This window comes from Myxine glutinosa, chromosome 1 (genome assembly GCF_964187855.1).
Source record: "Myxine glutinosa chromosome 1, kmMyxGlut1.1, whole genome shotgun sequence".
Lineage (NCBI taxonomy): Eukaryota > Metazoa > Chordata > Myxini > Myxiniformes > Myxinidae > Myxine > Myxine glutinosa.
This window is the reverse complement of record NC_136261.1, coordinates 153,041,922-153,065,533: the sequence shown is the minus strand read 5'-3', so window position 1 is coordinate 153,065,533 and position 23,612 is coordinate 153,041,922. Positions and strand designations below refer to the sequence as shown.

The following is a 23,612-nucleotide window of genomic DNA, read 5'->3' as shown; positions in this document are numbered from 1 at the left end:
GCCTAACTCTTCAGGAAGAAGATGGCACAGTTCACAAACTCATGAGATGGAGTGCATTTTGTACCAGTGGGATTCAGCCAAAAACAACTTGGAAATATGTACGCAGGTGTTGGTCTTAAACATTGGGAAGGGATTAAAAATGTGCTAGGGAAAAACAAAGATTGGGAATTTAGACAGTTTATAGGCAGGCGAGTGTGCATACCTCGAGTCTTGGCCGTCCTGCCAGCCCCGGTGCCAAGCTTGCTTCAGTTTCTGTGCTTCGCAGCATTGTATCCACATAACGCAGTTTAATTTCAAGCGATAACCCTTTCATAATGTGACATGAGTAATCCCTTTCAGGCTGATAACATTTCCTTCATCTACCTTTCCATGAAATCCTGCCTTTTTATTTAAACAGCAATGGGTTACGATCGCTACAAGATTGTGGCCCATGTTATCATCGGTGAGAGAAGAGGTGCTGGTGTGCGGTGAGTGCAGGCTTAATACCCTATTTGTACTACATACCATTAGATCACAAACACAGCCTTCTTTCACCTGAAAAACATCGCCCGTCTCCGTCCATCCCTCTCCTCCGTGGCTGCAGAAACCCTCATCCACGCCTTCATCACTTCCCGTCTGGACTACTGCAATAGCCTCCTTTATGGTTCACCCTCAACAATCACCAATAAACTCCAATACATTCAGAACTCCGCTGCCCGTCTACTCACCTATTCCCGGACCCGTGACCACATCACCCCCGTCCTTTACAAGCTTCACTGGCTCCCCATCTCCCAGAGAATCCAGTACAAAATCCTCCTCTTGACCTACAAAGCCCTCCATAACCTGGCCCCATCCTACCTGGCTGACCTCCTCTCCAGACACACTCCCACCCGCAACCTCCGCTCTGCTGGTACCAACCTCCTGACCCCCCCCCATCCGGACCAAATTTAGATCCTGGGGGGACAGGGCCTTCTCCATCGCTGCTCCCACCCTCTGGAACTCGCTACCTCACACCATCAGAGACTCCTCCTCACTCACCACATTCAAAACATCACTCAAGACCCACCTGTTCAACACTGCATTCAACATTTAACCCACAGCATCTAACCCCTGACTATCTCCTCTCCTTCTCCCTCCTTTGTGCTTTGAATATTTCCCTATTGATTCTTCTTTTTTTGCAATTGTTTTTATGTTTTGCTATGCATTATGTTTTGCACTCTGTCAAAGCGTCTTTGGGCTTCCTGAAAAGCGCTATATAAAATAAATGCATTATTATTATTATTATTATTATATTCCACTGGGTAAACCAGGAAATAGTGCAGACTGTGCAGTTCATAGATGCAAGTTCCACTAAGCCTCCCTTACTGACAATGAGGGCCACAAGTTGTTTAGAAGATTGATGACTTGTCCAAATAGTCCAACAAGCTTGGACTAAACTTATTGCCAAAAAATCCTGACTGATGGGATAGGTTGCTGAGGTATGCTCAGGTGGTAGAACATTCCCTATACCCAGACATTCTAGTCAGGGCCCTTAGGGATATTTTGGTTCAAATTCTTCCAAAAGCATCAAATTTGGCGCAGATGTTGCCCATGCCATATTCTTTCGATTTTTGACGGGCGCCAAGGGGGGTATGATCCGGGGACCATACCGGTCCATCCCGCCATGTCACCTGACCTATGACGTCATAATTAGGATATGCATCCAATCACATGGCGTACTACAAGTGGTCAAAGTTCAAAATGAATCGATCGAAAAATGAAGGCAGGGATCCATTTTTAAGGTTTTCATAAAATCCAATATGGCCGCCAGGTCACATGACCTATGACGTCATATTTATGACATGTATACAATCATGTATACATGAACCCGGATCATGATCGCACAAAAATTAAACACAAGGATATACAAGCAAACATGCAAACATACATGCAAACACAAGGCATACAGTTCATAAAACATCAAAATCCGTACCTTTGTAATTAGACTGATGAATTGCATATGCCTGAAAATTAGGAAATAGACATGTAAATATTTCCTCTAATTGTCAAAAATAAGGTCAGAGTTCGATTACCCAACCCAGAAACATAAAATGGTGAACCTCACGTAAATCTTGACAAAAAACTCAAAAACCGACATGTTTGACTCAAAAATGACCTTTAAGATGACCTTGAGGGTTGACCTTGACCTCGAATCATCAAAATAACATCATAATTGGATTCCTCGACCTCGAAAACCCCTGAAAAGTGGTATCATACATGATTCCAACCCTTTTGGTTATTTAACTGATTTTCCTCTAATCCGGGTGGAGGCCATTTAGTATTTCGCCAATATGGGGCCCCCGGGGGGGGGGGGGGGGACCCGTCTTGGCGCCCGTCAAAAATCGAAAGAGTATGGCATGGGCAACATCTGGGCCAAATTTGGTGCTTTTGGAAGAATTTGAACCAAACGGCCCCAAAATATCCCTAAGGGCCCTGACTATTCCCCATATTCATTCAGGGTTACTTTTAAAGGAAATGCTTCCCAACCCATTTTCATCTTTCCAAATGGAATAAAGGTCCTCATAATCCACTTAGTATAAATGTTAAGAGAACTTTCATCATGATTAGACAACTCTCCACTGTTGGACAAATTAGTTATCCCGGGCCCCACCCCTCACGTAGGCACTCGACCTATGTGCATATTTGATTGCATGATGCCTATCACCTGCTCCACGTTTGAGATAGCTCAGAGGGCCAGATATAATCCTATCATTGCTATGAAATTGTGAGTGTAACACGTGTGCTGACCTCCTGCAGGAACCATTGTGAGATTGAGGGTATTCCGTACCAGTGGGATTTTGGCCAAAAAACCCGGAAATGTGTACACAGGTGTTGGGTCTTAAACATTGGGAAAGGATTATAAAGGAACCAGAAAACTTTGGTGCTGGTGTATTACTGTGCTATAACGATGAAAATGTGTTTCGTTTTGAGCTCTATCTTCTGTTCACAATATGTTCAGACAGTTAAAGTTGAAATCTGGGTCTTTGCGAGCCCAAATTTATGCAATGCTGCCCAACCTGAGTCCTTCAGAATAAAGTAAAGAACATCACTCATGCCACGTTAGTATCCCAAAGGTAGCAAATGTTTGACAATCACTCACTGAATAGTCATGAAATATGAGAATCCTGTTCTCAGCTTTCCATCAATATGTGACTATTGGATTCCGACGCACAGGGTTAATCTCTGATCTGTCCCTTAAATGCTAAGTGACAGGCAAGCAGTACATACTATTTATGAAGAATTTGGTATACGAGGGTCAGAATCAAACAGCCGAATTCCGAGACTCAGAGCGGACAATTTAACCACAATGGCACCAAGTCTGACTGCGAGTTCATAAAATAACATTGAAACATAACCGTTCATCTCGGTCACTGGGACTTTACTAATGAGTTGCCATACAATCAAGAATCCTGGATCGAATTTGCCTCTGACAAACTTTTAAACTCCAGAATATTGGTTTGTAATCAGAACAGTGTTAAACTGGCTGATTAATTGTGCGATATACCAAATGTCGTTGACGTCACATTGGTACTTGTGATTGCTCGAATTGTGTTGTTAATACCACGGAAATGCGTTTTCTAGGGTTATTGCAAGATGCCTGTGGGATTCTGACACTGATAACTGCGCACAAGACGTCTTTATGAACGTACGTTATCGTCTCGAGGCTTTAAAGCAAAACAACATTGTATTTACTCGAGGTATTGAATGAAGAACTACCAACATTAACAAAATACTTTTTGCCATAATTGAGATGACAAAAGTAATTTCTTTTCTTTCCAACTCCCTCCGTACCCACCAGGACTCTTTATTCTGTGTTGCTGCGGTTTTTGGATGTTACTGTTATTAATTACATGCCTAGCCCCAAACCCTTAACCACGACTGAAAGATTTGATGGTCCTGAGTGACAAAAGTTGAATCTGATGTCTGACTTTGGGATCTACCATTTGGTTGGACAATTTATTCATGTACAAATGAAAAATTGACTTGTCCTACCACAGACGGCATTTTGGTGTGTTAGTTTTTTTTCTTGTTAAGTTATTTTCATTTATTTTAAAAAACAAACCATACTTTGTGGATCTTGGATCAATAGTAATTGAGTGCACGTGTTTGTATTAATCTTTTCGTTGTGATACAACTTCCTTGTCTTTCATGCAATTTACACACGGAATCTGAATCACGGTCGCGGTTATTTAAAAACAATAAAATCACTGACAGCATGCTCCAGACTGTTTTTTATTCGCCAAATATAACTACCGTTCGGAACAGACCATTTACACCCACAATCTACGAAATGAAAATCGGTTTATTAACAAATGGATTAAAACGGGGGAAATGCAGGAGTTTCATAAATACTTCCACACAGTGACAAAATGAAGCTGTTAGAAGTTATAGTTTGTGGTGCATTCTTATGTAAAACATTTACCGTGTTGAATATTATACAAAAAAAAAAAAACTTTACACATTTGCTCATTCACACCTGAGTGGAAAGGTTTCACCTGACAATATCCCTCCCTGGTGCTGTTGCCGTTAAAAACTAGTGTACGAGGGTACCGTTGGGTCCAAGTCCAAACTAAACCATTGTGTAAATACAAACTTTTAAGAACTATTCTGCCAGGTTTTCCAAGCCCATGTCATGCAACATGTTAAAAACACAAAGTCTGTCGAGAAATTGATCACCTTGCATTGTTCTTCTACGATGTTCAAGGCTTCACTTTCATACCATGCATTGAAACAGCTTAGCAAGGTCGATCTCCGAGTAGCTGTTGTGGGCGAGGGCCGTTCTGGGAATTTCCTGCAATTCATCATACAATTGCTTTGCGTTGTGAGCTTTTCCACAGTCCGGCACTGAGTGAGGAGAGGGAAGGGGATGGGAAAGACCAAGGTGAACCATTCCATGGTAAGCACTCCCAGAGTGAGAAAATTAAAGTTGCTTATAAAGCTGAACGTTTTATTTTATCAACTGCACAAAATAACATAAGCATTTCCGAGTTTCATTACCATAAACGAGTTTTAGCAACTTAAAGGCCTCGTTGGCATCACATGTCATTTCAAAGATCCTGTATTTGCCTTGGCTGCCATCGCAGCTGCATTGTTCACAATGTGACCAACTATTTACAGCACAACACCAGATCTTTGATGGAGCCTTGTATTCCATCCACAGCTCCTTTTCTGTGTGACGTGGCAAAAGGTGCCACTGAGGATGCAGACTTGAGGCATACGGATGAAATTTGTACTCTTGAACATACATTACTTTTAAGCTCCATCAGCTCCATCAGAAGCAGCAGAAGCAGCTCCATCACTGAAGATGTAAATGTTACAGAATGTTTCGACAAGTAAGGATATCTCCGAAAGCGCTGCATAGAAAAATTGAGACATGGCTCATTGTAAAGAACTCTCCATGGGGAATAACATATGTTAATGATGATGTCATAGGTGCCTCCATTATGACAACAAAACGTCATCCGGTCAAGATGAAATTTCTTGAGCGTCAGTTATGGATAAATTGGCGAAATTTTTTTTTAAATGCTGACGTCATCGGTAACTTGATTTGGCCGCCATATTTGTTTGATCACAAAAGCCTTAAAAATCACTAACACATCCTGGTGAGGGTCTGCAATCTCTGCTCTTTCATGTTACATTTATGATGGTCATGAATGTTGCAGACTATTTTTGAGGAAATGGCCGAGTGGGATAATTTGTAGAGTAGAGGATTTATTTCCTATTGCATGTATTATTATTTTTTTCTGAGTGCAAGTATTTGTAAGTGTGACGTATTCCCTCATTGTTGTTCAGGAGGTGCTAAGAGTTCGTATGGAAAAGCTCCTCGTTGCCTCTCCCACCATGTTGCGTCTACAACCCTGCCTTTCCCCTTATACGGCTTCATGAAACCACCCCCATCGTAAATCAGTCGAGCTTTTTGTCACACCCATAGAAAAGGGGGAAGATCGCTGTTACCATGATCTGACCTGGGGTGCGTCGATCAGAGTCCCAGCAACTGTCACCGGGCCGATCGCCATGTACCGGCAGCTTAGGCTGAGGAAGGAGTTGGTGTGGGATTGCTGGGAGCCAGGTTGGAGCAGAAACACATCCTCAACACCAGGGTTTTGCTGCCCATGCCAAAAATAGACCTCTTCGTCATGCTTGGTAGAGTTAATTTGTAACGAGATCCACCCGCTGTAGAACTTGCCCGGCTATATGTCATGTACAAATGTGGGCTGCACATAGGTCAGAGCGGTGAGGAACGCTGCCAAATGCACATGACACCTGGGGCCTGGTACACACCTGTTTTTTGTTGTCTCCTGCTTCTCTATCTTGATCTGACTGTGTGGAAGTTTAGATAAGTAAGGACCATCAGACCTTGGGCGCTAGGGTAATCATTGTGTTGGTTTTGTGTGTGGGTCTCCCGCGGTCTGTCATTCTCTCCCTCTCTCTTGCAATTATTTACTTTCTAATGTACATTAGAAAAATATTGTTTTTGTAACTCATTTCTTCATCGGAGATCAGGGTCTGTGGTAACGCAAATAAAACAATTGTAAAAATGCAACCATGACAGGCAGTATGGCTCACACATGCAATGTGTTAACACCTATGTAAAGCTCTTGGTATTCTGGCAGCGTTAGACGGTCGTGACTTTGGAGGTCACAACCTATCATCAATTGACTTGGCAAGGGTGGGGTCTCAAAAGGGGGCCCTGCCGGGGCGGCAGGTCGGTCATTTAAAGACGGCTTTTCTTCCTCTCGGGCTAGGAACTTACCTTTTCTTTGCTGGGGCTTGTCTGCAGCAATACGGTTCCAATCAAAGATGGTTTCGTAGAAGTTCAATTGGTTGTACAGCATGTTGTCTGTGTACTGAGGGAGTGTAGAGAGAAGGGAATGTGGGAGAAGTGAGGAATGCCAATCTTTCAGTTACAAACTATTCTGTGGGTTAATTTTCAATAATGACAATAAAAATAATAAACTGCAAAGTATGATGGGAGAATGCCCTATTTCACATTTTTCTTCTTGTCAAGCTGAAAAACAAATGTAAACTAACCATTCAAAATTTCATATTTTACATTCTAACAGTAATAAAAGTGATAAATGATAAAGTTCTCCACTGTAAATTAGTGCAAGGATTGTGTATTTCATACATGCAGTCGTGGTCTCTCCCAATACACGTGGATTAGGACGTGGAAGTCGTAACTACAGTTTCACATGAGTCATCACAAAAGACAACACACAATAATTCCTCAAATAATGAATGAAATCAACAGAATGTTGATTGATGTACGCTGACAATGTGGATGATAACTCTTCATCAGAGCTAGAGGGAGACTGAATAGAGGCAAGGGCTGATATAGGGTGGGATTGATCAGGGTGAGGTGAAGGATCAGTTGGCACGTGGAGGTGAGAATGACTGATGTAGACAGGGAGATTAGGGTTCAAAGAGTTAAAAAAATAAAGGGGGCTGGCACTGAGAAAATAGTGCAAATAACAGGTAAACAAAACCGAAGTGAACCAAAAGAAAAACTAAAGGAACTTTTAAAAGTGATACTAATATTGTATATAAATAAAATAAATAACTAAAAACTACGTTTGTGCGTGGGTGTAAACAAAAAGAGAAAAGGGGAGAGGAGAGATTGGATGAAAAGGGAAGAGGAAACAAAATATAAAAAGGACAGGAGAGGAAAGGAAGCGTGAAGAATAGAGAAAGGAGAGGTAAGGTAGACAAATCAAAGTAAAATAGAAGGGCAGAAACAGAGAGAGAGAGGATTTAAAGTTGCAAATGACAGGAGGGCTATGTGAATGAAAAAATAATAATCGCTCTTCAATCGGATGGATTGAGTACCAGATTGAGTACTTCAATTGAGTACCAGTTCACTGGTAATTCCCTGCTTGTCGTTAAAGGCGGCAAAAAGGGTTGGCGTCAGGAAGGGCATCCGGCCATAAAACATTGCTTCAAAAAGGGGACCGAAAAACAACAACAACCACGGTTCCCGAAAAAGGCCAACCCCCGCTTGCGGGGGAAAATGGCCTCTAAAGGTGGGTTTTTTTTTTTTTAATCGGATGGAGTGGAAGCCTGGTGTTGGCATAGCGGTTGGGGTGCCGGCTTGGGATCCTAGGGTCCTGGGTTCGGATCCCGGTCGATCGCTGAATTAACGCCAGGTGGGTTGACTCAGCCTGTCATCCTTCTGAGGTCGGCAAATTGAGTACCAGTTCACTGGTAATTCCCTGTGTGTCGCAAGATGTGACTAACAGGGTTGGCGGTAGGAAGGGCATCCGGCCATAAAACATTGTTTCAAAAAGGGGACCAGGGTGCCCGAAAAAGGCCAACCCCTGCTCTGCGGGGAAAAATGGCCTCTAACGGTGGTTCTTTTTTCTAATCGGATGGAGTGGGCGGAGGGGGGAAGGGGGAAGGGCACATGTGGATACTGTAGATAGGGCTATGCTCTTTGCACTTGTGAATGTCCGTGGTGCTGAAATTGAGAGGTATCGAACACTGTCAGGTGGCTGAATAAATGTCTCGGAAGATTTTGCCATTCTGCCCCAAGGGTAGAAACAGAAGGAGATTCGTACTCAATGCACTCCTGAACCATTGGACAGAATGTGTTGAAAACTGACAAAATTACTCAGTGTGTTGGTTTCAGGTGGTTTATATATATACCGTATATATATTGATGATGGTTGATGGTGGAGGACTGGAGTGGAGGACTCACCCCATCACCTCACTCACCTCATCCAGCGACTCCTTTAAATGCCGATGCAGTGGGCAATGTTGAAATCCTTCCAACACTGCCCGACGGTGAGCCCTGGGTCACCTGGGTCAACTCCATTGCATCCAAAATGCAGCGAAGGGTACGACGGGTGTAATAAGTTTTAAACCTTTAATTCACACCTTGGTCGAGTGGCTGGATGAGGGAGGTGGTGTTGGGTGGCAGGAAGATCACCTCGACATTCGGGTGAGCCACGTCCAAGTTCGCATGGTGGCCAGGAGCGTTGTCCAGGAGCAAGAGAACCTTGAACGCAAGGTTTTTGCCCACCATTTACCTCTCCACCTGAGGGACGAAATAATTATGGAACCAGTCCAGGAAGGTTGCTGCCGTCACCCAGGCTTTCCTGTTGGCCCTCCAAAACACGTGCAGAGTTTGCTTGTTCTTGCCCTTGAGAGCATGCGGGTTCAGGGAACGGTACAACATTATGGGTTTCAGAATGAGGTCCTCTTGCGTTTGCACAGAGGAGAAGAGATACTCGGTCCTTAACAGCCTTGAATCCCGATGCTGTCGACTCACGCTTCGAGATGAAAGTTCTCGTGGGCATCTTTTTCCAGAACAGGCCAGTCTCGTCAGCATTGAAGACCTGCTCTGGGAGGTATCCCTTCTCTTCGATCAGCCTCACAAATTGAGCAGGGAACACTTTTGCCGCCTTGTGGTCCGCGGAGGCACGCTCCCCTGAGAGCTTCACATTTTTGACAGTACCGCTCCTTGAAACGATGGAGCCATCCCATGCTTTCAGTGAATGAAATTGCGCTGCTTGTACCATCATCGCTCGGCGCATCACTCGTGCTGGCACCACCCGCGCCAGACAGATGATCGTAAATTTGTATGGCCTTTCCGCGAATGAGAGGTCCACTCAAAGGCATACTTTTCTGTACGTTGTCCTCGATCCATATGGTGAGAGCCTTCTCCATCCTTTCTTTGTGGACATCCTGGACATGAGTGACCACCTTTGTACTCAATACAGTGCTTGCTGAAATACTCTCACGAATCGCCTTCTCGTTCTTCCGTATGTAGCGAACGGTGGATTCCTTTGACGCCATAATGCCTGCCCACAGAGGCCGCACTCCCTCCTCTCGAAAGCCGGTCGGGCAGCTCCACTTTCTGGCAAAGGCTCATGACTTTCTTCTGCCTCGTGGAAGTCGATGCATCTCCAGCACTGCTCTTGCGCTTGGGAGCCATTATTGAACGATGAGCAGAGTAAGTCAAAAACACAGGTCAAAGCAAGGGGATGAGAACATTGATCGAAATTGAGGACAGTTTGTAAATGAAGGATTGAGAGCATTGTGGGTATTGAGCCTATCTACTAATTTCAATACGTAATCTTACTATAATTCACCAAATGTCCATCCGTCTGTTCAAAGGTACTGCAAAAACGGCTCAACCGATCGAAACGATATTTTGTGTGAGTAATCCTGGGATCTCCAGGAGTAAAATAGGCTATTTAGTTTTCCCAATTTCAGCTTTGGTCTCCAGCATTCTCAGGTTTAGACTCCCGCATAACATTCACGTTCGCATAACGTCCATTGTGACGATGTTCTCATTGTGACAATGTATGTGTTCACGGTAGTGTTTGACGTGACGATGTGAACGTAATTTCGTAACGTTTTTCGTTTCGTAATCCTTTAATGAACGTTTAATGCCCTTCGATGTCCGGGGCCACACGCGCGCTACACTGGACGGGCCAGCGTGTACCTTGCCCTTCACCGTCAGGCTCGGGTAAACCGCTGAGCCCCATCCGTGATGGGGACTGGGGCTTGAGACAGTGTCCTTCATTAAAAGTATAATAAACGCTGTCTCCATCAATCTTGCCAAGGCCGTAACAGCTATCGGCTCAAAATCCTTTTAACTGTTGATTTGGTACAGTTACACATATCGGGAATTTGGTACACGTATCGGGAGTACATACGACATAGCGATTGTGAACACTATTATCGATCACGATCATCACGATCATAGTGTATCGATCACGATTTGAAACACGATGGAATAATATTTACTGATATGAACAGTGATGTGGCTTTTATTGAAATTCTAAAGATACTGTTTAGATTTTGATGATTTGCGTGTGATATGATTCAACGGATGTTTATATGAATCGTTTAAAATTTAAAAAACGTTCAATTTCTGATATTTTTCCTTTTCATTTGGGCTTCCCAATTGGAGCCCCACCCATAGGGCGGGTACCGTTGCTAGTAGATTTAATGAAGCATTTGCATTCTATAATTCGCGGGATTGACTTGTTTTTGTAGCTGATGGAACATCCCCCGAAGCATTTTCATTGTGCAACATCTCTGATGATGCTTTAGCGTAAATTGCAAACTGTAATCAAGCGTGAATGAAGCGTTTACACATCTGGTGGGATATCCCACGAAGCTTTCGATTATAGTCCAGCTAAAATTTGCGGTCGCTAAAGCCCTGAAAACGCATATCACACAGCAGGTCATGCTCGTGGCTCGTAGAAGATGTTTTTTTTGCGTACGTCCACCTGCTTTTTTGCATGGTTGGTAAAATATGGATTTTATAAATGTGTCAAGCTCACGGCTCGTGAAATTTTTTTCCCACCCCATGAAAAACCGCAATTTCACGGAACACAGCAGCGACAAGAAAAGAAAAGAAAAAAAACCGCGAATTTGCGGGACATTTTTCCACGAATAGAGAAACATGTCGCATTTTATCAACCACGAATAGCGGGGTTCGGCCGTGTGTGTGTGTGTGTGTGTGTGTGTGTGTGTGTGTGTGTGTGTGTGTGTGTGTGTGTGTGTGTGTGTGTGTGTGTGTATATATATATTTTTTTTTTTTCCAGGGATTAAGGGAGGGGAAGCATCCCAATTCTCTCCATGTAAATGTGTATCGTATAGTAATAGTACTGCTCCCGGTGTTTGTTTCATTTTGGGTACTAGGGCATGCCCGTACTATATCTATATCTAAAATTATATCCCCCCCCTCTATTTACATGAAATGGTTTGGTCCAAAGCGAACGGCTTGCGAGTACGGTGACAATCCCCCCCCCTCTATTTACATGAAATGGTTTGGTCCAAAGCGAACGGCTTGCGGAGTTTGGTAAAGAAATCGTCATAGCGTGCACAAACGCGCAGGAAAGCGAAAGAATCGCAAATTAGTTTTAATTAGTTTTAAAACATAGTTCAACGCCAACATAGTTTGCCAACGTGAAATAAATGAATACGCTCTCAAATGTGCCGTCCGAGGCAGAGTCTGTTCGGCACGTTCGGCAGACGTGATAGCTCGCTGCTCTCTGATTGGTTGAATCGTTTTTTGGACATAGCTCGGTAACTACTTGTCCGATTAATATGAAACCTTGAAAAGGCACATCCTCGGGTCCCCAGCAATATACCTGGCAAGTTTAAAGTATATCGGACCCGTGGTTGTCGAGAAACAGCGGTCACAGACAAACATACATACATACATACATACATACATACACACAGAGATTACTGGAATTATAGATAGACTAGGGCATGCCCGTACGTGGGTGCCCGTTCCTTGCCAAAAAAAAAAAATAACGCAACCCGTACGCTCTACCCCGCCCGTACGCCCGTACGCCCGTAAACAAAAAAAACAACGCTCTTCGCTTCCGCCCTTCGCTCTGACTGAATTGGGAGAAATAATGCGCATAAGAAATCGAGAAATTATTATTTTCTCCGGAAGAAATCGAATTACGAACCGTAATGGCGCACGCGGTCGGCTCGGCTCGCTCTCACATCGGCCACGCCTACGCAATAACGCGTTCTGTGATTGGCTGCCGGAAGTGCAGTCTTCACTGTCCGGAAGGTCGCAAATCGCAGTTACGATGAATCGCAAATTAGTTTTAATTAGTTTTAAAACATAGTTTAACGGCAACATAGTTTTCCAACGTGAAATAAATGAATACGCTCTCAAATGTGCCGTCCGAGGCAGAGTCTGTTCGCCACGTTCGGCACACGTGATAGCTCGCTGCTCTCTGATTGGTTGAATCGTTTTTTGGACATAGCTCGGTAACTACTTCTCCGATTAATATGAAACCTTGAAAAGGCACATCCTCGGGTCCCCAGCAATATACCTGGCAAGTTTCAAGTATATCGGACCCGTGGTTGTCGAGAAACAGCGGTCACAGACAAACATACATACATACATACAAACATACAAACATACACACAGAGATTACTGGAATTATAGATAGATTACAAGTCGTCCTATCCGTAATTCTAGGGGGAAAACAACTCGACAGACCATCCTAAAGATAATCTCTCCTTTCAAAATAAATAAATTATTCTAATCTAGCAGTCATTGCTTGTAAATGTTGCTCTCCATCCCAATACATCCCTGCTGTTTCTATCACCAACCAGTGTTACGGGAGACAATAAGGGCAAAGTCTAATTAGTGAGCCACACCAAACCTCGGGTCGCAGTATGGCTGACTGGCAGGCCATGCAGGTTGGACCGCTGCGTGAGAATCGAAGTGGCAAACGGCGTGTACGATGTCCACACGTGGGTTCTTCACACACGAGCAAACCCTGCCGTTCATACAAAAACATCTTCAACACACCAAAACTCATTTTAAGAGCTTAGATGAATATCATACGACTTCACAATTGATCAGGAAGTTCAGTTGACAATCCTACAAATGAAGAACTTTTTTTTTTGGTGTGACACATACAATCTGCCATTTAAAAAAAAACCAAGCACATGATTGTTATTGATGTTATTTACATGGGTGAAACTGCAGAATTTTGCAAAATAGGAAGGTACTGAGCAAAATGACTCTTTACTAGGGTGAAATGATGCTGCCACATGTATGTAATCACCTCCATCTTTACAGCAATTGTTTGTTTGGCTTTCAGGTGGGATTTTACCACAACAACTGCTGCATAGTTCTCAACGGTGAGAGCGGTTCTGTCCTTTAACAGAATGTCATCCATCAGATCGCATGACAACTCGACCAAAGGACCGGAAAACAGTGAGCAATGCTTTGACCAGCTTAGTAAGAAAGGGACATCGAGTATCACCATCTAACCTGAACACAAGGGATCAGAAATGTTGGTCAATTCTAGATTCACAAGCTGGCACTTGTTTGTAGAAGACAACCATCTCAGCAACATTTGAGTCCAGGACGTCTGCCCACACCTCCATGCGTGGAGCAGCAAGGGATTCCTTGATGACGTTTGATAGCTGGATAACCAACTCTTCAAATGATAAATATATTGAACTCTGGTTGTGGAGGGCTGTATCTAGTGCACTAAGTAGAGACAGGACATTGTTATCCAACAGAAGTTTACTTACGAGGTAATTCCCAGCAGCAAATTAACCTTCATGGAGATTGTCCCTCACTTCCTTTTCCCACTGTTGCTCATTTTGAGATGCATTTCTGACAGCATAGAAGTTGAACTCTCCAATTATCGAATCAAATGAATTGAATGATTGAATCAATGAATGATTGAATTAATTGAAATGATTGAATGATTGAATTGAATTAATTAATTATTCAAAGATGATTTGTCAATAAGTTGAGCCTGTGTCCTCCACATTCAGCTGCTTCAGCATTTTTACACATATGTGGAATGTAGTACTCTTTTGATGAAGAGAAAGAGGAAGTGTCTGAAAACATAAAACCTCTGTGCATAGAGAGTGAGGACAGAGGCTTATCAGCTTGAAATTGTTTGATGCACAGTGCCTTCAGAAAGTATTCACACCCCTTTTTCACATTTTGTTGTTACAGCCTGAATTTTAAAATAATTAAATTGAGATTTTTTTGCCACTGATCCACACATAATACCCCACAATGTCAGTGGAATTTCATTTTTAGAATTTTTTTTAAACAAAATAATTCAAAATGAAAAGCTCAAATGTCTCGAGTCAATAAATATTCAACCCCTTTGCTATGACACTCCAAATTTAGCTCAGGTGCATCGAATTTCTTTTGATCATCCTTGAGATGTCTATACAAATTGATTGGAGTACATCTGTGGCCAATTCAATTGATTGGATATGATTTGGAATGAAACATCTTTCCAATACAAGGTCCCACAGTGGATAGTGCATGTCAGTGCAGAAATTCCAGCGTGAAGGCCATGGAACTGTCTGTAGAACTCCAAGATAGAAGTGTGAGGAGGCATAGATCTGGGGAAGGGTATAAAACAATGTCTAGTGTTGAAAGGTCTCAAGAGCACTGTGAGCGCCATCATTAGGAAATGGTAAGAATATGGAACTACCCAGACTCTTCCTAGAGCTGGCCATCTGACCAAACAGCAAACGGGCAAGAAGGACCTTGGTCACAAATAACCCAATGACCACTTTGACAGAACTACAGAGTTCCTTGGCTGAGATGAGAGAACCTGCCAGAAGGACAACAGTCTTTGCAGCACTTAACAAATCTAGGCTTTATGGGAGCATGGCCAAACAGAAGCCACTCCTGAGAAAAAGGCACATGGCAGCACACCTGGAGTTTTCAAAAAGGCACATGAAAGACTCAGAGCATGAGGCAAAAAATGATGTGGTGTGATGAAGCAAATATTTAACTCTTTGGCCTGAATGCAAAGCGCGACGTCTGAGGGAAACCGAGCACAGCTAATCAACCATCTACCGTGAAGCATGGTGGTGGCAGAAACATCATGCTATGGGGATGCTTTTCAGCGGCAGGGACTGGGAGACTCGTCAGGAAAGAGGGAACAATGAATGGAGCCAAGTACAGGCAATTCCTTAAGGAGAACCTACTTCAGAGTGCAAAAGACCTAAGACTGCAGTGAAGATTTACATTCCAACAGGACAATAACCCCAAGCATACAGCCAAAGCAACACTAGAATGGCTTCAGAAAAAGAACATGAAAGTCTGAGTGGACCAGCCGAAGCGCAGACTTGAATCCCATTCAGAATCTGTGGAAAGACTTGAAGATTGCTGCTCACTAATGCTCCCCATCCAACTTGACAGAAATTGAGCAAATCTGCCAGGAAGAATGGGAGAAACTCTTCAAATCCAGATGTGCGAAGTTGATATAGACATCCAAGAATAATCAAAGCTGTAATCGCTGCCAAAGGCACTTCTACGAAGTATTGACTCAGGGGGTCGAATACTTGTGTAAATTACATATTTCTGTATTTCATGTTTAATTACTCTGTGAAACATTCTAAAAAATAATTTCCACTTTGACATTATGGGGTATTATCTGTCGATCAGCGACAAAAAAATCTCAACTTAATCCATTTTAAATTCAGGTTGTAACACAACAAAATGTGGAAAAAAAATCAAGGGGTGTGAATACTTTCTGAAGGCATGGTATCAGGGGAATTCTGACCAAAATCCTTCGAACTTGGTCAGGATGCCCCTGTACAGATTCAGGGTCACCATGAACTTGTTGATCTTGTGGAGGAAGGAGGGCAACCAAAATCAGATTCTTCCAGTGTTTGTGGAATTCTTGGGCTGAGGTCTTGAAGGGTCTTTTGAAGGCAGATTGCTGCTTCTTCGGCTTTGCCAACACCAGCAGAGTCCTGCATTGTTTTCACAACAGCACTGTACTTACTTTACTTTTTCTTTTTTGCGAGGAAAGCATAGCAGATCTTCAGAGCAGCCGTGACCTCAGCAAGCCAATTTGAGACTGCCAACTGAAGGACTACAGATGGTACACAGAATGTTCAGGAACCCTTTGCACATTTTATAGATAGTCAAGTGCATCAGGTTTTAACCTCTTTTATTTAGCTTTTGGGGATTTCTCCGAATCAAAGTGGATGCTACCAGCAATATATCCTACCCATAATCCATTGGGGGGTAAAACAGCACTTTGCCTGCATTGGCAATAATGTGTACAATGGGCTACCATGTGCAGCCAGTAAGGTCTGTATGCTCCGTGGCATAGAATCCACCAGTGTCTGGAATTCTGCAAGATGGATGCAGCACCATTCTTCCATGATAAAGTCAATCAACCCACACCTGTTTGATGGATGTGGAAACCACTGTCTCAGGCATCGTTCCAGAATATCCCATATATGCTTGATCAAGTTCCGTTTCCGGTCTTGCTGGCGACGGTTCGTTTTTTCGCAGGTCTCCACGCTCTCCATCGAAATCGAAGTTAAGTCATTGTTCCAATTTGTATTTTCGTTATAACTGTATTTCTTTTATGGTGTATGTACGTTTATTGTCCCGTCAAAGATTTTCGGTGCAAATCTTTCATACCTGTATTGAAAATCGCGTTAATTCGTGTCGTCTCGAGGTCTTGTACAGTGTACACTGTACAACCTTGAGGCTTTGTTTTTCTCTCAGCGCCTGTCGTTTGTGATCCAATAACTTTCGTTCTCTGTTTTCGCAGTCTTTCCACCCCAAAGCCTACTTCCTTATGTAAATCTCAACTCAAAAAAAACAAAAAAAAAAGACTACCTTCTCTGTGCTCATTCGTTTATTCATTCTTATTCGTTCGTTCGTTCTTCGACCACGTGTTTCTCCCCCATTTCCCCAGATAGATTGTCAAATTTCAATTCGTTATTTTATCGTCCATGTGATATTGTTTGATTATAGTTAGTTTTGGTTTGAATTTCCTGTAACTCGTAATTAATTAATCGTTTTCTGCCCTTGTGTGTGGCCTTGTAGTTGTACCCCCGTCGGTGTTTTGTTAACTTAAGTGTGTTTTGCTTGGCTCTTGGTTTTTTCCCTTCTACCCCGAACATAATACTGTCTAACGTTCTAATTCCCCACCCCCCCCCCCAAAAAAAAACAAAAAAAAACAAAAACATTTATTTTATTTTCTCCACGTGTACTGTTGTCTCATCCTGTATTTTCTGTCCAGGTGTGCTGTTCGCCCCACCCCCATTATCTCCTTGCCATCCACCGTTTGCCCTGTTCACGTGACTCGTGGTGGTCCCTCTCGGCTCTCCCCCCCGTTGGTATTTTTGTGCATATAAGATTGTTCATAGTTCTGTTTAAATATTTTTAAATATGTTTAACCTTTCCCCTTCTGTTTTTTATTCAGTGGTATATTACAACACGCTGTTTTTCTTCCTATTTAAAAGGCTTTTCTCAATTTCCTCTCCAACTCATTCCACTTCAAAAAAAAGAAATTCAATATCTTATACGTCTCCCTCACTACATGGTCTAAATTCACATTCATTCCCATCCCTCCTCCATCATCCTGAACCGGATTGCTAACTTGAAAATCACAACAAACCCAATTTGTTATCAATGTTCGTCTTTCATTAATCATCCACTTTCTAAACTCCCCTCTTGCCCCTCCCATCCAAATCCCCCCCCTTGCCCCTCCACTCTTAAACTCCCCCCTTGCCCCTCCACTCCTGAACTCCCCCCTTGCCCTTCCCCTCCTAAACTTCCCCTTTGCCCCTCCCCTCCTAATCCCCCCCCTTGCCCCTCCACTCCTGATCTCCCCCCTTTCCCCTTCCCTCCAAAACTCCCCCCTTGCCCCTCCCCTCCTAAACTCCCCCCTCACTCCTCCCCTTCAAAACTCCCCCCCAATCCCTCCCATTCAATTCTCCCCCCATACCATTCCTCTCCAATTCTCTCTCCTCCCCCCTCCTCCTCCAAGCTGCCTCCTCCCCACTTCGTCTCCCTTCTATCTCATACCTCCACCCCCCCAAACCTTCTACTTTCCTCTGCCCCCCCTCAAACAACCCCTCACTGTGCCGCATCCCTTCACCAGCAAACCTTTCATCCTCCTCATCCTTCCCTTTCTTGGAACTCTTCTGCAACATCTGAAACACTATCAACTGCTCTCCCTACCTCCCCCTCTCATCCTTCATCTTACCCTACTCCTCCCCTCCCCTGTCCTGTACCCGATGCTCCCCCTCTCTCTTCATTAACGGTATGGACCTCAAACATCCGGGGCCTTCGCTCAAACCTGACTGATCTCTCCATACAGGTTGCTTCTGACAATCCAGACTTGATCTGCTTAACAGAGACTTTCCTCCTTCAAGATGTCTCTGATTCCTTAATATCTCTTCCTGGTTACTCCCTCCTCCGGTATGATAGACCTGAGCCTCGGCCTGGTGGTGGGGTGGCTATCTTTGTCAAAAACTCTCTTCCTCACTCTCCTTGCACTGCTCTCTTTCCTCCTCACCCGCAGGAGTACCTCTGGTTACGGCTTCCTCTCCGCTCCCACCTTTTGTTCATATGTGTTCTGTACCGTCCCCCAAACAGTGATGACTCCATCTACATTTCAATGTCTGACAACATGGACCAACTTCTATCCACTCATCCCAACTCTCTCTTCCTCATATGTGGTGACTTCAACTGTCATCATGCCACCTGGTTGGGTGTGGGTTCCTCTCTCACTAGTCATGGCACCTCAGCAAAGGACTTCTGTGACTCACTGGGATTGACACAATCTGTCAATTTCCCGACCCGGATCTCAGCCAATGGAGTATCTTCTCTTCTAGACTTGGTTATGACAAACTTCCCTGCTAATGTCTGCTGCTCTTCTTCTGCTCCAATCGGTTCTTCTGATCATGTGCTTGTCAAAGTGGACATCTCTCTGGCCATTCTCAGAGAGCCTCCTCAGCGTCGACGAGTCTGGCATTTCACTCAGGCCGACTGGGACGGTCTTCAAGCAGCCATCAATCGTCTGGATTGGTCTCCCATCTCCACTGCCTCTGACATCAATTCTTCCTGGGAATTCTTCCAAAGCAAACTGATCTCTCTCATGCACAGATTTATCCCATCTCGCCTTCAATTGTCTTACCCTTCCTCCCGTCCATGGTACACTGAATCTTGTGGTGAGGCTGTTGCCCTGAAACAACTTGCCTTTGCTTCTTGGAAGGCTAATCCAACTGAAGGAAATCTCAGTTCCTTCCACCAAGCTCGGAACAAGTGTGTGTCTACCCTCAGGAGTGCCAGGAAGGAAGCACTATCTCTCCTCACTCAAGAATGAACTCTCAAACCTGTCTCCTTCCTCCAAATCCTGGTGGCGTCTGGTCAAATCCGTTTCTGGTGTTTGTTCCCCCTCCATCCCCTCCCTTACCTCAAATGGCCACACAGTTGACATCGCACGTGACAAAGCCGAATGCCTCAACTCTGTGTTCGCCTCGAAATCCTTAGTCCCAAACCCATCTCTCTCTGTTCCCACCTTTCCCAGTCGAACCCAAATGCTCCTGGACTCTGTGTCCTTCTCTCCTGACAAGGTGGAGGAGTTTTTGTCAAACCTCGACTCTGATTCTGCAACTGGACCAGACGGCATCAGCCCACGGGTCCTAAAATCCTGCTCTGCCGCTCTATCTCACCCTCTCTCTGTTCTTTTCACCCTATCTTTTGCTCAAGGTCATCTGCCAGCATCCTGGAAATCAGCTAACATTACCGCTTTACACAAAAAAGGTGCAAAAACAGATCCTTGCAACTACAGACCAATCAGCCTGCTCCCAATTTATCAGCAAAGTCATGGAATCCATCATTGCTTCGGATATGAAATCTTTCCTCTTCTCCAATGGCTTGATCTCTGATCATCAATTTGGTTTCAGACCAGGTCACTCTACTCTGGACATGCTGCTTCTGCTGTCTCAACAATGGATGGAGGTCCTCAATGCCAAACAGGAAATCAGAGCTGTCTCCCTTGACATATCAAGGGCCTTTGATACGGTCTGGCACCCAGCTCTGCTCACCAAACTCTCCTCCTATGGTATCCATGGAAATCTCCATGCATGGCTTGCGGACTTCCTCTCTGGTCGTAGTCAACGTGTGGCCCTGAATGGATTTCTCTCATCTCCCCTTCCTGTTCAGGCTGGAGTTCCCCAAGGAAGTGTGCTGGGCCCTGTGCTTTTTCTGGTCTTTATCAATGATCTCTCTGACTCTCTGGAAAATCCTCTCTATCTCTTTGCTGATGACTCCACTCTCTGCCGCTCCATTCCTCTTCCCTCAGATAGGCAGTCTGCAGCCTCCTCACTCTCTGAAGACCTGGACAAAATCACAGACTGGTCAAACAAGTGGAACATGTCTTTCAATCCTGCCAAATCTCACTCTCTTACTATGTCTCTCCGGAAAGATCGACTGGACAACCCTCCCATCTACTTTCTCAACAATCCTCTCCAAGAAGTTCTGTCACTCAAGCTTTTGGGTCTCACTATCTGCCATGATCTTTCTTGGGAAAACCACATTTCCAAGCTGGCCTCCAAAGCCAGTCGCCGACTGGGCATCCTCCGTCGTGCGAAGTCCTTCCTCGGCACACCTGAGCTCCTCACCACATACAAGGCTTTCATCCGCAGCTCAATGGAATACTGTTCTCCCCTATGGGCTGGTGCTCCTGCCTCACACCTGGCTCGGCTTCACGCTGTTGAATCCAAAGCTTTCAAAATCATTGGAATCTCCCGCGATGAAGCTATCTCTGAGGGCCTTTCACTCACTCACCGCAGGCAGGTAGGTGGTCTTTCTGTCTTCTACCGACTCCTCTCCGGCCTTGCTCCCCCAGCTCTCTCCGTGCTCTGTCCCCCAAATATTCCTACAGGTCGCACAAGATCTGCCAGCAACCCTCTGATGGTTAAACTGCCGAAATCTCGGCTCTCTGCTCACCTTCACTCTTTCATTCCTCTTTTCTCCCGCCTGTGGAACAAACTCCCACACTCCCTTCAATCCCTCTCCTCCCTCCAGGTCTTTAAAACAGCTGTTCACCACCATCTCTTATCTTCCCCCATCCATAACCTTGATCTTTTCTACCCCCACTAATTCACCCCAGATCCACCTTGTTTGAAATTCCAACTTATTTCCTGGAAATCCTGGCAGTGTCCATATGTTTATACCTCTCCCACCCCCCCCCCTTCACATGCCTCCCCCCTTCACATGCCTCCCCCCCAAAGCCCTCTCCCTCTCACAGATCTCTCGATGTCTCCATATCTCTCGGTCCCTGCTCTCAAATGTTGTGTTTGTGTCCTTCCCCCTCTCTCCCCATCTTGTCTACCGCTCCCGATGTTATTTGTTTTATGTGTCTGTTTGTCTTTCTGTGTGATTAATTTTCGCTCTTTCACGAGCCTCGATCTTGTATTAAAAAAAAAAAAAAAAAAAAAAAAAAAAAAAAAAAAAAAAAAAAAAAAAAAAAAAAAAAAAAAAAAAAAAAAAAAAAGTTCAGATATGATGACTGAGAAGGCCATGACATATGGATAACATCAGTGTCATGTTCATCAAACAATTGAGCGACTGACTACACGTGCTGTCGTTAGGGGTGGTGAGGGAGGAGGGGGTAGCTCCTCTTGCAGCCATGCTAGCCATAATTATAGGCAACCAGGCCTGTGCAACATCTTTATACATGACGTTAAGCATGCTGGGATGTTATTTGCTTAACTAACGCATGGGCCACACCTGTGTGGAGGCCATTCCTCGGTGTCCCTCATTTACTTTGGTGTTTCCATTTTTTGTCCACTACCTGTATGACCAGTTGGCACATCTTTCATGAATTTCTCAAGACCACCTTACTTTCTTCTCATAGTGCAACAATTGCTCAGAAGAATGCCCCTCTTGTCTAGTTCAGACACAACAGCTTTGTGAAGATTGACAGCAGTCGTGAAGTTCACCCCTCTTGCTTGCCAAATGCTGCAGGACAACGCTTTCATCCTCATCATCATAATAATAACAAGCGTTACGCCTAGGTCCCCCGTCGGGGAAGTGATGTGAGTTGACAAAGTGGAACACGCAGAAAACATGCTATGATATGATATTTCGCTCACAAGGGTCAGACAAACATGGAGGCGGCCATCTTGGATTTTGACGTGGCGACCCAATTTTCAATAGCGTTCTTCCTTATGTCTAGATACACCCACACACCAGAAGGTACTTCGCTTATTTTTCAAGATATTTCGCTCAAGGTTCAGACATATATATGGTGGCGGCCGTCCTGGATTTTGACGTGGCGACCCACTTTACAATAGCGGTCTTCCTTATGCCGATACACACCCACACACCAAATTAGAAGTTGGTACTTCGCTTATCTTTCAAGATATTCTTCTCACAAGATTCAGACATACATGGCGGCGGCCATCTTGGATTTTGACGTGGCGACCCAATTTTAAACAGCGTTCTTCCGTGTGCCTAGATACACCCACACACCAGATTAGAAGTTGGTACCTCGCTTATTTTTCGAGATATTTCGCTCACAAGGTTCAGACATATATATGGTGGCGGCCATCTTGGATTTTGACGTGGCGACCCGATTGTCAATAGCGTTCTTCCTTATGGCGAGATACACCCACACACCAAATTAGAAGTTGGTACTTCGCTTATTTTTCAAGATATTCATCTCACAAGTGTCAGACATACAGCGTGGCAGCCATCTTGGATTTTGACGTGGCGACCCAATTTTCAATAGCGTTCGTCCTTATGCCGAGATACACCCAAACACCAGATTAGAAGTTGGTACGTCGCTTATTTTTCAAGATATTCATCTCACAATGTTCAGACATACATGGCGGTGGCCATCTTGGATTTTGACGTGGCGACCCAATTTTCAATAGCGTTCTTCCTCATGCCGAGATACACCCACACACCAGATTAGAAGTTGGTACTTCGCTAATTTTTCAAGATATGCAGGTTACAAGGTTCAGACATACATGGCATCAGACATACATGGCGGCGGCCATCTTGGATTTTGACGTGGCGACCCAATTTTAAACAGCGTTCTTGCTTGTGCCTACATACACCCACACACCAGATTAGAAGTTGGTACTTCGCTTATTTTTCAAGATATTTCGCTCACAAGGTTCAGACATATATATGGTGGCGGCCATCTTGGATTTTGACGTGGCGACCCAAGTTTCAATAGCGTTCTTCCTTATGCCGAGATACACCCACACACCAAATTAGAAGTTGGTACTTTGCTTATTGTTCAAGATATTCATCTCACACGTTTCAGACATACATGGCGGCGGCCATCTTG

The 23,612-nt window shown here is 44.2% G+C and overlaps 2 protein-coding genes across 2 annotated transcripts in view; one reads left to right on the top strand and one right to left on the bottom strand.

Moving 5' to 3' along the window:
• The window catches only part of DYNLT2B (dynein light chain Tctex-type 2B), a 33,924-nt gene extending 29,689 nt beyond the window's left edge, over nt 1-4,235 (top strand). The window contains exons 3-5 of the mRNA XM_068120307.2: nt 398-467; nt 3,601-3,664; nt 3,818-4,235. Of these exons, the coding sequence (XP_067976408.2) occupies nt 398-467; nt 3,601-3,664; nt 3,818-3,865 (182 nt within the window). The 3' untranslated portion in view covers nt 3,866-4,235. The remainder of the gene's footprint in view (nt 1-397; nt 468-3,600; nt 3,665-3,817) is intronic.
• A 3-nt stretch (nt 4,236-4,238) lies between these two features.
• The window catches only part of POLA1 (DNA polymerase alpha 1, catalytic subunit), a 202,875-nt gene continuing 183,501 nt past the window's right edge, over nt 4,239-23,612 (bottom strand). The window contains exons 35-37 of the mRNA XM_068120315.2: nt 13,167-13,283; nt 6,773-6,866; nt 4,239-4,863 (exon numbers count right to left, since the gene is read on the bottom strand). Of these exons, the coding sequence (XP_067976416.1) occupies nt 4,733-4,863; nt 6,773-6,866; nt 13,167-13,283 (342 nt within the window). The 3' untranslated portion in view covers nt 4,239-4,732. The remainder of the gene's footprint in view (nt 4,864-6,772; nt 6,867-13,166; nt 13,284-23,612) is intronic.